The sequence below is a fragment of the Camelus bactrianus genome, chromosome 13, assembly GCF_048773025.1.
Source record: "Camelus bactrianus isolate YW-2024 breed Bactrian camel chromosome 13, ASM4877302v1, whole genome shotgun sequence".
In the NCBI taxonomy this organism is placed as follows: Eukaryota; Metazoa; Chordata; class Mammalia; order Artiodactyla; family Camelidae; genus Camelus; species Camelus bactrianus.
In genome coordinates this window covers 49,886,424-49,899,467 of record NC_133551.1, presented here as the reverse complement: position 1 = coordinate 49,899,467, position 13,044 = coordinate 49,886,424, and the positions used below count along the sequence as shown (strand labels likewise).

General features: G+C 55.0%; 1 protein-coding gene across 6 annotated transcripts in view; it reads right to left on the bottom strand.

Annotated features, from left to right (window-relative positions):
* Positions 1-2,847: 2,847 nt before the first annotated feature.
* The window catches only part of HIVEP3 (HIVEP zinc finger 3), a 454,010-nt gene continuing 443,813 nt past the window's right edge, over positions 2,848-13,044 (bottom strand). For 5 of the 6 annotated variants that reach the window (XM_074376695.1, XM_074376698.1, XM_074376699.1 and 2 more), the window contains 2 exons: positions 8,724-9,616; positions 2,848-7,758 (listed from right to left, as the gene is read on the bottom strand). In XM_074376695.1, coding sequence (XP_074232796.1) covers positions 6,952-7,758; positions 8,724-9,616 — 1,700 coding nt within the window. In that variant the 3' untranslated portion in view covers positions 2,848-6,951. The remainder of the gene's footprint in view (positions 7,759-8,723; positions 9,617-13,044) is intronic. The other variant, XM_074376700.1, reaches the window with a different exon arrangement.

Sequence of the window (13,044 nt, the reverse complement as noted above, 5' to 3'; positions counted from 1 at the left end):
GTTCAGGAATCCCAGCCCTGGCCTTAAGCCAAGCTCTTCCCTGCTCCAGACATCAGTTTTCTCATCTACAAACAAGGAAGGTCCCTAGAGTGGCTGAGGCTGTGATGGGATTGGGGGCTATGTCTGCTGAGGTTGACCCTAACCCTAACCCCAACCTCAGCCCAGGTTCGAAGACTGCTAGGTAGCAAAGAGGCCCAGATTCTCTTTCCATAGGAAACCAACACTTCTTGAGTGTGGGGGCCTGATTTTAAATCCCTGCCCTGCCCCTCACCACATGACATCGGGAGCAGCATCACCTGTCTGAGCCCCAGTCTTCCTTCTCTGGAAGATGGTGAGCTGATAAATCTCTCTCTGGACCAGGTTCTCCTGAGCAGATGGCTGTGATGAGCCCCATGCCGTGCAGCCCTGGTCTGCTCCCTCCTCAGTCGCCCCTTGTCCTCCCCTGACTCTTCCTCTTCCTGTTTCTCTCCACTCATGCTCATCTCTGACTGGTCTGCCTTTTGAGGCCATCCTGCCTTCAATGGTCTATCCCTGAGAGTCTCTAGGACCGAGCCTGGGCTAGGACCTGAGCCCTGGGGAGAGGATGGAACCCTGGTTGGGGAGTAGCAAGGCTTGGGTCAGGCTTCAGTGGCAACAGGCAGCAGCCCAAGCCCTCCTGAGGCTCTGGGTCAGATGTAACCGGGGTCGGTGGCCCTGCCACTTGCCAGGGTTGCTCTTGGGCTCTGCCCTTCGTCTGTGAAGGGCGGGGGGTATGTGCCCCGTCCTGACTCTCTGCAAAAGCATAAATGCTCCGTGAACTCCAGAGCAGCCGTGGGAGCCCTGGTGGCGGTGATGTGTGAGTGACAGGTGGGCCTTGGGCCCTGCGGCAGGCTGGGGAGGGCAGGTGGCTGGCCCTTCAGAGAACTCACGTATGCTTTCCATGCTGTCGAGAACGGATTCTCCCTGGGGTGGAGGGCAGGCATAAGAGAGCTGGGGCAGAGTAGCTGGAGTGGGGCCTGGAGTCTAGGGAAGAAAGACTTGAGAACATTTAGGGGTGAGGGGGAGGCTCATAGGAAGGAGACGGTGAGCAGCAGTGGAACCACGCCAGCCTTTATTTCCCCGGTCCGCTTTCTCCCGCTCCTCTCAGAGGGGGTTCGCACCTTCTCACCTCTCCAATCTTTCCCCCCCGCAACTTCCTCCTCTCCTCTCAGCAGGTGACCTCACTCCATTTCACAGAGAAAATTCCTGGGCAGGGATGTTCTCAGCTTCCTGTCCCTGATGTCATTGGCACCTCTACCCTTGGGTCACACTGGGAGAGGTGACTGCATCTCCTCTTAATCAGGTAGGTTGGAATCTCATCAGCTCCTTCCTATGAGCCTCCCCCTCCTATGAGCACCCCCCTTACCCCCAAATGTATTCCAGTCTTTCTTCCCTAGACTCCAGGCCCCCCTCCAGCTACTGTGCCCCAGCTCTCTCATTCCACCCTCCAGCCCAGGCCCTAGGGAAGGTGTCTGGATCTGAGGTCCCCATATCCTCCTTCTCCTTACTCCCTCTGCCCACTCCGTTTCTCCTTCCACCATTTATTCAGCAACAACCCCCCAGTGGCTGAAACAAGCAGACCCTCTTAGGTTCTTAGGGCTAAACTTCTGGGCAGTGTTCTGCCCTAAGGATCTCTTTTGATTGTCCATCTACCTCTTTGTCTGCTGCTTCTCACAGCTCCACTCCACCTCTAGCCCCTGGGCCGGGGTTCTCTAGGAAAAGTCTCCAGGTGACAGACTCACTCTGGACTAGAGCTTTGTTCTCTCCTGTAGCAGCAATTAAGGCCACTGCGACTGAATAATTAATGACATCAATATTTGCATAAGGACAGCCTCTCCTGTTAGAATGTCAGCTCTTTGAGGGCAGGACTGTCCGTTTCGTTCCCAGTTGTATCCGGTGATTGGCCCCCTCACTGGTGTTCAGCAAGTCATTGTTGAATACAAAAGGTGGGGACCGGTTCTTGTCTTTTTCATCTTTGTAATCCCAGCAGTCCCAAGGCCTATTCAGCGGATTCTGGTTGAAGGCTTACTATGCTCAAGTTCTGTTAGCCATGCTGTCTACTATCTCAGTTAATCCTCACAGCAACCCTCCACTCTACAGATTAGGGAACAGAAGCCCAGAGAGGTTATGTGACTTGCCCAGTGCCACACAGGCAGTAAATCGCTGTGTCATGATTAGATTCTGGGTCTTAGTGAGTTGAATGATGGGCCCTCAAAATTAAGTCCATGTCCTAACCCTTGGAATCTGGGAGTGGGAATTTATTTGGAAAAAGGGATCTTTGCAGATATAATTAAGTCAAAGATCTCAAGATGAGATCATACTGGATTAAGGTGGGCCCTGAATCCGATGACTGGTGTCCTTAGAAGAGAAGGCAGTAACATGAAGGCAGAGGCAGAGATGGGAGCAACGCAGCTATAAACCAAAGGTCAAGGATTGCCTGCAGCCGCCAGAAGCTAGGAGAGAGACGTGGAACAGATTCTCCCTCAGAAGGCGCCAGAAGGAACAAACACCTTGATGTCAGACTTCTGGCCTTGAAAACTGTGAGAGAATACATTTCTGTTGTTTTGAGCCACCTAGTTTGTTAATTTGTTCCGGTGGCCCTAGGAAACACATATAGACCCTGAACCACATGGCAATATACTGGTGCCTCCTGCCAAGCCTGGAAGGGAGGGGCCTCTTGAATCCCAGGCTGTGTGACTGTGGCCTGGTCACTTGCCTTCTCTGGGCCTGATTTCTCTGTAGCCAAAGAAGCACTTGGATATTCCAAGTGTCCCTCCAGCTCTGACACTCTACAGCCCTAAGAAAAACCAGCAGACGGGCAAACAGGGCTATGTTGGGATTTTCAAATTTATTCCAACATGCTGCTTTTTTTAAAAAATATCCTCAGGCTGAACACTCAGCCAGAGCTGTAATAAAGGCAATTATTATACTTGTAAAAACTTCTCATTCACAGTACAGATGTAATTTACAACAAAGGTCACACACATCAATACTGAGCATTTTTTCCTTTTGTACATCAGACTCTGTGCTTTAGACCTGCTGGATTTTTTGTTGAGTTTTTTTTTTCCCTTTTGCACTGATATATACCATACTGACATTGCAAGATGCAAGTGTAGAAACTGGAGTTTAAATAAAATGACAGGCAAAACTACCCCATCCCAGTGTGGTTGCTGTACATATATCTACAGTACGGTTTTTGGAATGTATTGCCATTTAAGAACATAGAAACTTTCTACAGACAATTTCACATACAGAATACATACACCTTTTAGAAAAAAAAGGCAAATATTTATCTTACAGAGAGTGTGTATCTTACATTTGCCTACACATTCTTTTTTCCTGTTTCATTCCTCTTCCTTTTTTTAACACTAGGTTTAGTAAAGTGATCGTAAGTGCCGAAGCGCTTTTCCGATGGAAAGCGGACTGGATTCGCAACACAGAAGCAGAATTGGTGGAACGGGTCTTTGGGAATTTTCTCCCCTTGGTCAGTGCTGCAGATCTGTCTCCGAGGATGGCTGCCCAGGCAGGACTTTTGCTTTAAGAAGATTTGTCTAGAGAAGGAACTAGAGAGCAGTTCAGCTCAGCTATATTGCTTGTTCCCATTCAAAAGGGCCCAGTGAGGATGGAGCAGGTGCTAGAGGGTTCTGGAAATGAATTCTTTCAGACTTTTTCCCATGGAGGGAGGTGGAGGGACTGCTGGATCTGGAAGTTGGAAGGGATGGAGGTGGGAGAGTGGGCAGTTCGCTGCTGTCAGCCTCCTGGAAGGGTCTCAGGGGACAGGGCCATGGGTGGGGGGCAGGGGGAGTAGGCTTGGTACAGGGCGCCTCGGAGAGGAACAGGGTTAGTACCCAGAATGACCCTGAGCTTGCCGAGGGTGAAGGACATCGTGGAGGGTGGGCCTGGGAGCCAAGTGTCTTGGAATCCCCAACAGAGGGCCAGGCCTGGTTTAGTTGGTCACCAACCCCCATCCCCACCAACATCCAAGGACCAGAGCGGGCTTGTACCAAGGAACGGCCAATCCCACACATTTCAACACAGCACACAATAGGTGTCCATGCCAGCAAATCAGCACTGCTTTCTCTACTGCTTCACTGCTTCACAGGGACAACAGTGACACAGGCAAGCTGGAAATGCACAGGTGGTTGGGAACAGGGCAGGGGGCCTGGGGTGGGCGTGGAGTGAGAGTCTTTTTCCACTTTGTGAAGGTGTGCATGTGGGCTGGGGGGCTCTGTGCTTGGGGAAGCGGGAGTGGAGTCTGGCAGAGGGGATTAGAGGCAGGCCCAGTGACCTACCGCCCAGGCTGGCGGCACTGATGCTATTTCCCTGGGCACCTGTGCAGGCCAGCTTGCTTGCACACTGTGTCACTGTCATTGAGAAACTGTTCTCCAGTAACTCCTGGCGTCCATCCCCTCTGCCTGTGCCTGTGAGCCCGGGTGGCCCTGAGGACTCTCCCCTGCTGGCCACACCGTCCATGACTAGGCCTCCAGGAAGGAAACCTTGGTGGCTGGGCTGTCTCAGTACGGGGGGTGGGGGGGAGGTGGAGTGATACCCAGGAGAGCTGGGGTGCAGGGCTGGGTGGAGGGGCGTGGCCACACCCAAGGTCAGGGTCTAGTCCAGCAGAGCCCCCAGTCTGCTGCTTTGTAGGTCTGGAGCTGGAAGATCTTGCCCAGGAAGATTTCAAACCTGGGCTGAAGCAATGCCCTTTAGCCAGCTCCCAGGCCTCAGCCCTTGAAGTCTCCAGTCCTTGGGCAGCCCCCGGGGGTAGGGCTGAAAGGTGAGGGTGAGGAAAGCCCCGACCTCTGGCCTAAGCTGTAACTGGGGCTGGACTCCTTCCCACCTCCTGCCAGGCCAAACCAGTGCCAGTGTGGCCAAGGCTGGGCTTGCTGGTCTTCTTCCAGGCGGCAAAGGGGAGGGGGAGGGGGAGGCAAGAGTCCCAGACTCTGGGGCAGGCAGCTGGGAACTGCTCCCCGCCCCCCCGCCCCCTGGAGCCCAGCAGATCTCCAGGGAGGCCCTTCCCTATTGTCCCCTTTTTGTCTTAGTGCTGAAAGAGGTCAAAGGGAAATGAACTAGGTGGTCTGAAGGCTGGACCTGTGGCTGATTTGTCCTCACAGCAGAAGTCAAGCAGGGAAAGGCCCTGAACTGGCAGAAGAGGGAATTATGCCTGAGCTCATGGAAGTGCCTCAGCTCTCTGCACCTCATGGTGTCCTGTCTAAACAAGTTCAACCCAGGAGCCCCCTATGGCCACAGGACTCATACAGCCTGGCTGAGGAATGGGGACCAGCCAAGGAGGTCCCCGCTCTGTGGCATTAGCACCTAGCCTGGCTGGGCCGTGACCATGGCCTCTGTGCCTTCTCCTCCCGGCGGGGAAACTAAAGAAAATAATTTCTGGAGGTTGGGGGAAAACTCACCAATCCCAGGATTGGGTCAGCATGCTAGAGTTCAAGTTCCACATTTCAATTTGGGATTTTAATTTATAATCACGTTATCTTTAAATTTTTAAAAATTTTACAAAGCAGGTTTTTGTCCCAGGAAATACAGGGCGGCTTCCTGAAGGAGAAGATGGGGATGAGGAAGGAGGCACTAGCTATTGCTGATTGCTTTGGAGAAGAATTCAAATGACCTCAGGCAACGGGAGGCCAGGGGAAGTATCAAACACCATGATCTTTGTGGAGATAGATATAAATATATATATATATATATATATATAGTTTTATTTTTTAAAAGGAGATTTATGCCAACCAAGAGGAGGTCTGGGCAGTTCTTACCAGTCCTGGATTTGGGTACTTCCTGGAGATATTGGAGGCCTGACAGTGTGTGGAGTGGGGACAGGAGGACCAGTCCTGCTGCAAAGAGGTCCAGAAATGGGTCCTTGCAAACTTCCAGTGCTGAGCACTGGAAAAGCCCAGTCACGGAGGAAACAGGGCCCTTTGCACCCCAGGGACCAGACGTGAGACAAAGCCCTAGCCTGGCCTCAGGAACGGCAAGGCAGTGCACCTTGGATCTTGACCCCCAGGGGTTGGGCCCTGTCACTTCAGCCTTGTGGGTAGTTTCTAGAACAAGGAAGGCAGCCAGTGGCCGGGGCCCTGAGAGCAAGGCCGAGGTCAGGTGCTCAGGAACCAGGAGACAGATGGTCAAGGCTCCTTTCCCAGCCCAAAGGTTGGGGTGGGGGTGCAGAGCAGAGGTGCTGGGGCGGGGGAAGGGCAGGAGGATTTGTCTACCCGTCAGCTGTCAGGATGGGATCATGACTCAGACCACCCAGGGGGGCTGGGAGCCCTGGAGAACAAACCAGCTCCTACCTTCTACCCGCTCCATATATTTTGTGTTGAAATCCTAGGAAAAGTAACATTGTCTTTTTCTTGGGAAAAAAGAAAGTTGGAGTTTTCTGGGCCTGCCCGTGGAGTCTCCTGGCTTGTCCGTCTGCTGGCAGCCAGGGGTGGCCACTACCTGGGGCGGGATAAAGCAGCAATAAATAACCATAAACATCTGTACATAGGAGTGCTTGCTTTTACATTTAATTATATATTTTTAAAAGTTTCTCTCTTTTTTTTCCTTCTCTTCCTCAGTGCAACCCCTTTCTCTCAGCAAATGACCGCCTCTTGCCAGCCATAGGGGGGTGGCTGCTGACTACAGTGGCCGAGGGTGAGGCCCCACCTAAATATTCACAGCCTCAGACTCCTTGTGGTTTTTTTTTTTTTTTTTATGTTTGTGTGTGTGTGTGTTTGTTTCTTTTCAAGCAACAAAAGGTTATAGAAAAAGGCACAGGTAACTGCATACGTGATGGGAAGATAAGACGGATGGGGGCGAGCAGAAGCTGCTTGGACAGATCAACAGATGGGACGGGGAGCCCGTGGCGGCATGATGATTCGAGGAAGTCGGCTGGAAACGTCTGTTGCCAAACACCGGAATCCAGATGCTGAAGCGGTCGGAGGGAGGCTAAGTGCTCCGGGGTCCCTGGTCCTCGGGCTGGTGTGGAGATGCCCTGGGCCCCCCACTTCCTGAGGGCTCAGGGGAGCCCTGGATGGTCCTGGGTTCCCCAGAGAGGTTCCTCCTCCGGGCTGGGAAGCGAGCAGAGGCCTCGGCCAGGCAGCCCACGGAACTGCTGCGGTCCAGCGGCGGGGTGGCAGGGGCTGTGGGGTGGGCTGGCGCAAGCGGTGACTCCAGGCGGGGGCTCAGGGCCTCTGCCTTGCGGCCCTGGGGTGGCCGGGGTGAGGCCTCGTGTGGGGTGCGGGGGCTCGGCGTGGGCTCTGCGGGCACCTTGGCCACATGGGGCTCCCTGTCGGGAGGTCGGCCCAGGCCCCCGCTCGTCCTCCCCCTCTCCTTGGGGTAGTCCCCGGCCTCCAGCTCCGAGGAGAGTGTGAATTTGGAGACCTTAGCCACGGGGGACACGGAGGCCGAAGAGCTCTCGGTGGGACTCCAGCGACCTCGCTCCTGAGCCTCCCGGGCCCCTGTCAGGTCGCTGCCACCCCCCGAGAAGCCGCTGACCCAGGTGGCGCGGGGCCCCGGCAGCAGGGTGGGGTGGGCCCCGGGCCGGGCCTGCACCATCTGGATCCCGCCGATGGGAATCAGGGGGCATGGGGCGCGGGTCAAGTGCTGGGAGTGCAGAGGCAGGTGGCTGAAGATGTTTTCCTCTGTCCGGGCTGGGCTGTGGCTGTGGAAGTCGTGGGAGGTGGAGAAGGGTCGGGAGAAGAGAGGATGAGCAGGGCCAGGTGAACAGGAGGGACTTGGCGACTCGGCCTTCTGCTGGGGTCAGAAAATAAGACCGAGTAAGGTGAGGGTTCCATGCTGGGCACGTGGTCCCCGTGCCTCTGGCTGGCATGTCTATCTTCAGAGGATGGGGGTGTCCTGTGGCCCCCATGCGCCCGGCCCTCTATCTTGGTTCTGCTGCGTCTCTTGTTCCTTGAATGGTACTGACCCCACTTTACCCTTGGACGTGAATTCCCACTTAAGGCTCTTGACCTTCTCCCACCACCGGGAATTTGAATGTGATCCCCACATTAAAAATCAAGTTAAGGTGCCTAGGTCATGCTCCCCCCCGGGGCTCGAATCTCTGAGTGGTGGTGTTGATGCGGCTGGTGGTGAGCGGCGGTGTTGGGTCCTGACAGTATGGTGCCTCGAAAGGTGTTGGGAGGGGAAAGGTAAGTTGGCGGTGATACTGGTATCAGTGCTGGGGGGCATGGCAGCGGTGGTGACAGTGGTGGTGTTGGACGACGATGGTGACAACAGTGATCAAGCTGATGGGGTGGCAGTAATGGCCCCTGGAGTGTAATGACGGCAGATGGCACTGATGATGTGACAGGGATGGTGTTGGCCGCGGTGACTCTGAGGGTGCTGGTAGTAGTGATGTTGAGATGTGATGACTTTGGCTGCACTCTGCCCTGTGCTCAAAGAATACATGGGGATGGGGTGGGGGTGGGGTGAGAGGAAATGGCCACACCACTCTTAAGTGGTAGATCCTGGATTTAACCCTAGGAAGCCCAGCTCTAGAGTCCCTGCTTGGCTGCTTCTGAGGCTAAGCTAACTGGTTTCAGGCACCCAGCCTGGTGCCCGGCATAGGCGATGCCCAGCACCCATCTGCTAGGTTATTAGTAATTGCTGAGCTGGCAGGGGTGCAGCTCCACGTGTGATGCCTCACAGAGGTGTGAGCTCACAGCCCCCTACCCCCACCAGTGAGAAGTGGTCCAGCCGCTCTGGGGGCAGGAACTCACCCACGTGGAGGCGCAGGTCTCCGCTGGGCTTCTGCCGAGAAGCTTGTGAGGTAGAGGCGCAGGTGGGTAGACGGCCCGCGGGGCCAGCCCTGAGCCTGGGCCGCGCTCGCCCGCCGAGGGGCTGCCCGGCCCCGCCAAGGCCCACTTCCCTGGCAGCGCTGACAGTGGCGGTGACTCGGCCTGGCCTGGAGACCATCTCCTGGTGGGCGAGTGTCTGGGGGGGCCTGGGTCTACAGCGCCCTTGCGTTCAGGGGGCAGTTCCCTTCCCAGGGGGTGAGGGGTGAGAGGAGACAGCTCAAGTCTCGGAGACCTGCAGGGGAGAGGACTTGTCTGGGGGCCAGGTGGGCTTGTGGCTGAGGCCTGGGGCTCTCGGGCCGGTGAATGTCGTTGGGGAGAAGAGTCGCTTTTGGTTAGTGAGAGTTTTGGGGCGAGTGGTGGGCGGCTGCCTGCTTCTTTGCTCGGGGACCATGGCCTTCTTGGGGATATGGCCTTGGAGCTCAGGGCCGACCCTGTGTCCTTCTCCACGGAGCCCGATGGTCCCAGCCGGGGGAGGCACAGGATGCTTTGGCTGGACGTGGAGCCGCTGCCAGCTGCCAAGCGCTCGGCTTCTGGGACCGAGCTGCCCCATGTAGCTTGGTTGTCAGAGGTGGCATCTAGGGGCTGAGGGCCCCGAACAGGTGAGGAGTCTGCCGGCAGCGTGGCTGGCTGGCCAGGTGGGGGTGCCTCCGAGGACGGGCCTGATGGCTCATCCTGGCTCTCCTCCTCGTCCTCATCCTCATCTTCGTCCAGGTCTGAGTCCGAGTCCGAGTCCTCCAGGTCTGAAAACTGGTGCTCTGCCACGGCCTCTGCGCCCTCTCGCCCTTCCGAGTCCTGGAATGGGTCATCACTGGTTCCTGAGGAGGAGACACAGGAGACCTGAGGTCACAGCCAGCCCCACACTGCTCTGCTCTAAGCCCCAGTGTCCTTGTCTGCAAACTGGGCCTGACAGCCAGAGCAATGGCACAAGACTGTGGAGAGGATGAGGGCTATGGCAGATATGGGAACACTGTGTATTATCACAGTGAACAAGAATTACCTTGTATCTACCATGTGCCAGGTCCCGTTCTAGGACCTGCTGTGTATTAGTTCACTGAGTCCTCAAATTAGCCTGCGGGGTTGGCACTATTCTCACCTTCGTGTAACAGATGGGGAACCAAGGCAAGAGAGATTAATAAGTCACTTGCCCAAGTACGGTAAGTAGGAGGGCTGGTTTCAAACCATAGCAAACAAGACAAGCCTTTTTTTTTTTTCATTAGTATTTCAGTGCTGGCTCTACCATGAGCAAGTCAAGTCGCTCTGCTGTGCCTCAGTCTCCTCCTTTGTCAAATGAATATAATCTCACCTCACAGGGTTTGCTCAGGGGAATAAACACACCCCTGGCACACAGCAAGGGCTCAAATAATTATGGTCACTCTTAATACCTTCCTAAAGAAATCTATTCTTCTGGGACGCAGCAGCCATGTTGGCTGGCCCAGCAGCACTGGACATGGTCAGTTTACACACGCATCTGCTACAGCGGCCAGGCTGCTGCTGGCTGGTACAACGGCATCTGGCAGGTGGCAAGCCCTGGCCTCTGTGGGGGTTTGGCTAAGCTGGCTCCAGGCTGCAGAGCAGGGTCTCATCCCAGCTGCTCTGGTCCAGAGAAGGTGTTGCCTTTTCAGAACCCCTGCTGCTCCCAGCTTGGTGGCGGGGTGGGGGGAGTGGAAATAACAGCCTCCTGGTCTGGCTTCTGGTGGGGCAGTCCCCGCCAGCTTGGTCACCTAGAACGGAACACAGGTCTAGTTTGACCAGCTCTGAAATAGGCAGCCATCAGGACTCCAGGGAGAACTCTGCTAACATCTAGCCCACCTGGCAGGCTCCGGAGAGGTTGGGTCCTGCTGGCCCAGCTCTAGGCCCAAGCCAGCACCCACTCGACTTGGACACACAAGCTGACTCAGGCCACTATTGCAACCTGGCTTCCAGACCCCACCACACTGAGCTTCCCCTGGGCCAGAAAGCCCAACATTTGTGCTTCCAAACAGCTCAACACACAGCAGTCAGATGCATGAAATGGATGACAGTCGGCATTCAGGAGGATGCAGGTCAAAAACTATGGGGTGGAGCTGGGGCTGGCAGGTGAAGGGAGGGCCATGGGGCCAAGAGCACGGCCTCCTGGCAGCTGGGAGCAGACTGATGAGAGGGGAATTGTGAAGGCAGTACGAATGAAGATGGGGGTGCCAAACATGCTTTGCAGTTTTGCCCCAGGCATTTACTTCCCCTGCCTAAGACTTTAGCAGGGCCTGGTTCCGCCCCAGGATTTCACCTAGCCTGCCCTCTCATTGACTGGGGAAATCCAGGCTCAGAGAGGGCAAATGCTTCCCCAAGACCACCCAGGGAGTAGTGGCTGAGTCAGGACTAAGGTTTACAAGCCTTGCATTATTACACTGCCAGTTAAAAAATGTTTTTATGCATTGAGAAGCAGGGAATGGTCTGGGTTTGAATCCCAGCTCCTTTCCTTGCTGCAGAAGGTTGAATAATTTACTTTTTCTCTCTGTGTTTGGTTTCCTTGTCTGTAAAATTGGGGTAAGAATAATAAAAATCACCTTATGAAGCTGTTGGGAGGATTGTGAGGGTCTGACATCTCGTAAGTACCCTGTAAACCTTAGCTATTATCATCCCAAGTACCCCCCATCCTCAGCACAAGGCAGCATTGCCAGTATCTCATCTTGCAGTTGAAGGTCAGAGGGGTAGTGCTACTAGTGAGTGAGTCTGCTCCTGATATTCAGCAGGAAGGATCCTCATTTTTACAGATGAGGAAGTTTTAAGGGGCAGAGGGCGGTATCCTGCCCTAGACACCCAGCTCAGGAATAATGGAAGCCAAGGGTCCCCTGCCCAGCACAGGGCTTGCTGGGCCCCCCCACATCATCTGGGCTTCTTCAGGGCTTCATGGGATGTCCCTGCCCTACGGCCCAATGCCCTTCTTGCTGGGATTACTGTCAAGGTTCCACAAAGCTCCGCCTCTCTGGGGCCTGGGACCCACAGGTTTTAAAGACGGAATAAAGGGCGCTGGGGCGCCGAAGGTATTTGGCCACACGGTGGCGCTGGTGCTCAACCTCCTCACCCTCAGGGACGGGGCTGCAGTGCTGGCCCGGCCACCCGGAGGCAATCGTTCCTAGGCTGTGCTCCCAATCTCCACTTCATGTCTTACAGACAAGCGCCTCCCCGAATCTTCCTCGTCGCGGGAAGCGGCAACTCCATCCTTCCAGTTTCTTAGGCCATAAACCTCGGAGTCAGCTTTGGCTCTTTTTTTTTTTTTTTTTTTCATGCCTAACTTCGTCCCCCAGGTGTCAGCAAAACCGGTTGGCTCTATTTGCAGACTGTATCCAGAATCTGATCATGTCTCCTCACCTCCTTGAGCCCAGCCAGTCTGACACTTGGTCAGTCTGGATCACTGCCTCCAGCTGCGCCCCCTAGCGGTCACCCTCTGCATACACAGTCAAGGAGCGTCAGAGGGCGTTGCTCCACCAGGCGGCCAAGTCCATTCCTTGACCTTCACAGCCACAGCCCTCTGACTTCATCTCCCCTAACTCTGTCTGGCCTCTGCACTTGCTGTTCCCTCTGCTGGGAGAGGCCCTCCCCCAGGCCCCACCTGTCTTCATGACCTGTCTCTCCCTTTCCATCCTCTGCTCACACCACCGCAACAGAGAGGCCACTCCTCACGCTTCCCAGCCCCTTCATACTCATTGCCCTTGCCCTATTCCACATTTGTTCATTGCCTGGCTCCCCTCTAGAATGCAGGTTTCCTGAGGAAAGGAACTGTGTTTTATTCATTGCCAAATCTCTAGCACCTAGAACAGGGCTTGGAACAGGGCTGGTGCAGTATTTCCGGAATGAATGCATTGATTTCATCCTCAAATAAGGTCGTCCTTTTTGGCCTCACTGGGAAAATGAAGCTGGGAGAGCGGCAGGGAAAACTCAGGGCCCCTCAGTGGATCCCTGGTGCAGTGCTAGTCAAAACTCCCTGACTCCCACCCTGGGAGGGCTCTGGACTTGGGGGCAGCTCTCTGTCCAGCCCACCAGGCTCTGGAGTGGCGTGGAGCCAGTGTTTTTGTCTGACGTCTGGCAACTGCCTTAACCTGTTCGAGTGTTACTAAATTTCCTCAACTCAAAACGAGGCAACACAAGTTTCTACCACAATTATGAGGACTCAAAGAGACATCTGTAAATGGCCTGATGCACTTTCTTGATCAGCATGGTAACCCCACATACTCATTTTGGGTGGCACAGCCCCAAGTTCCTTGTG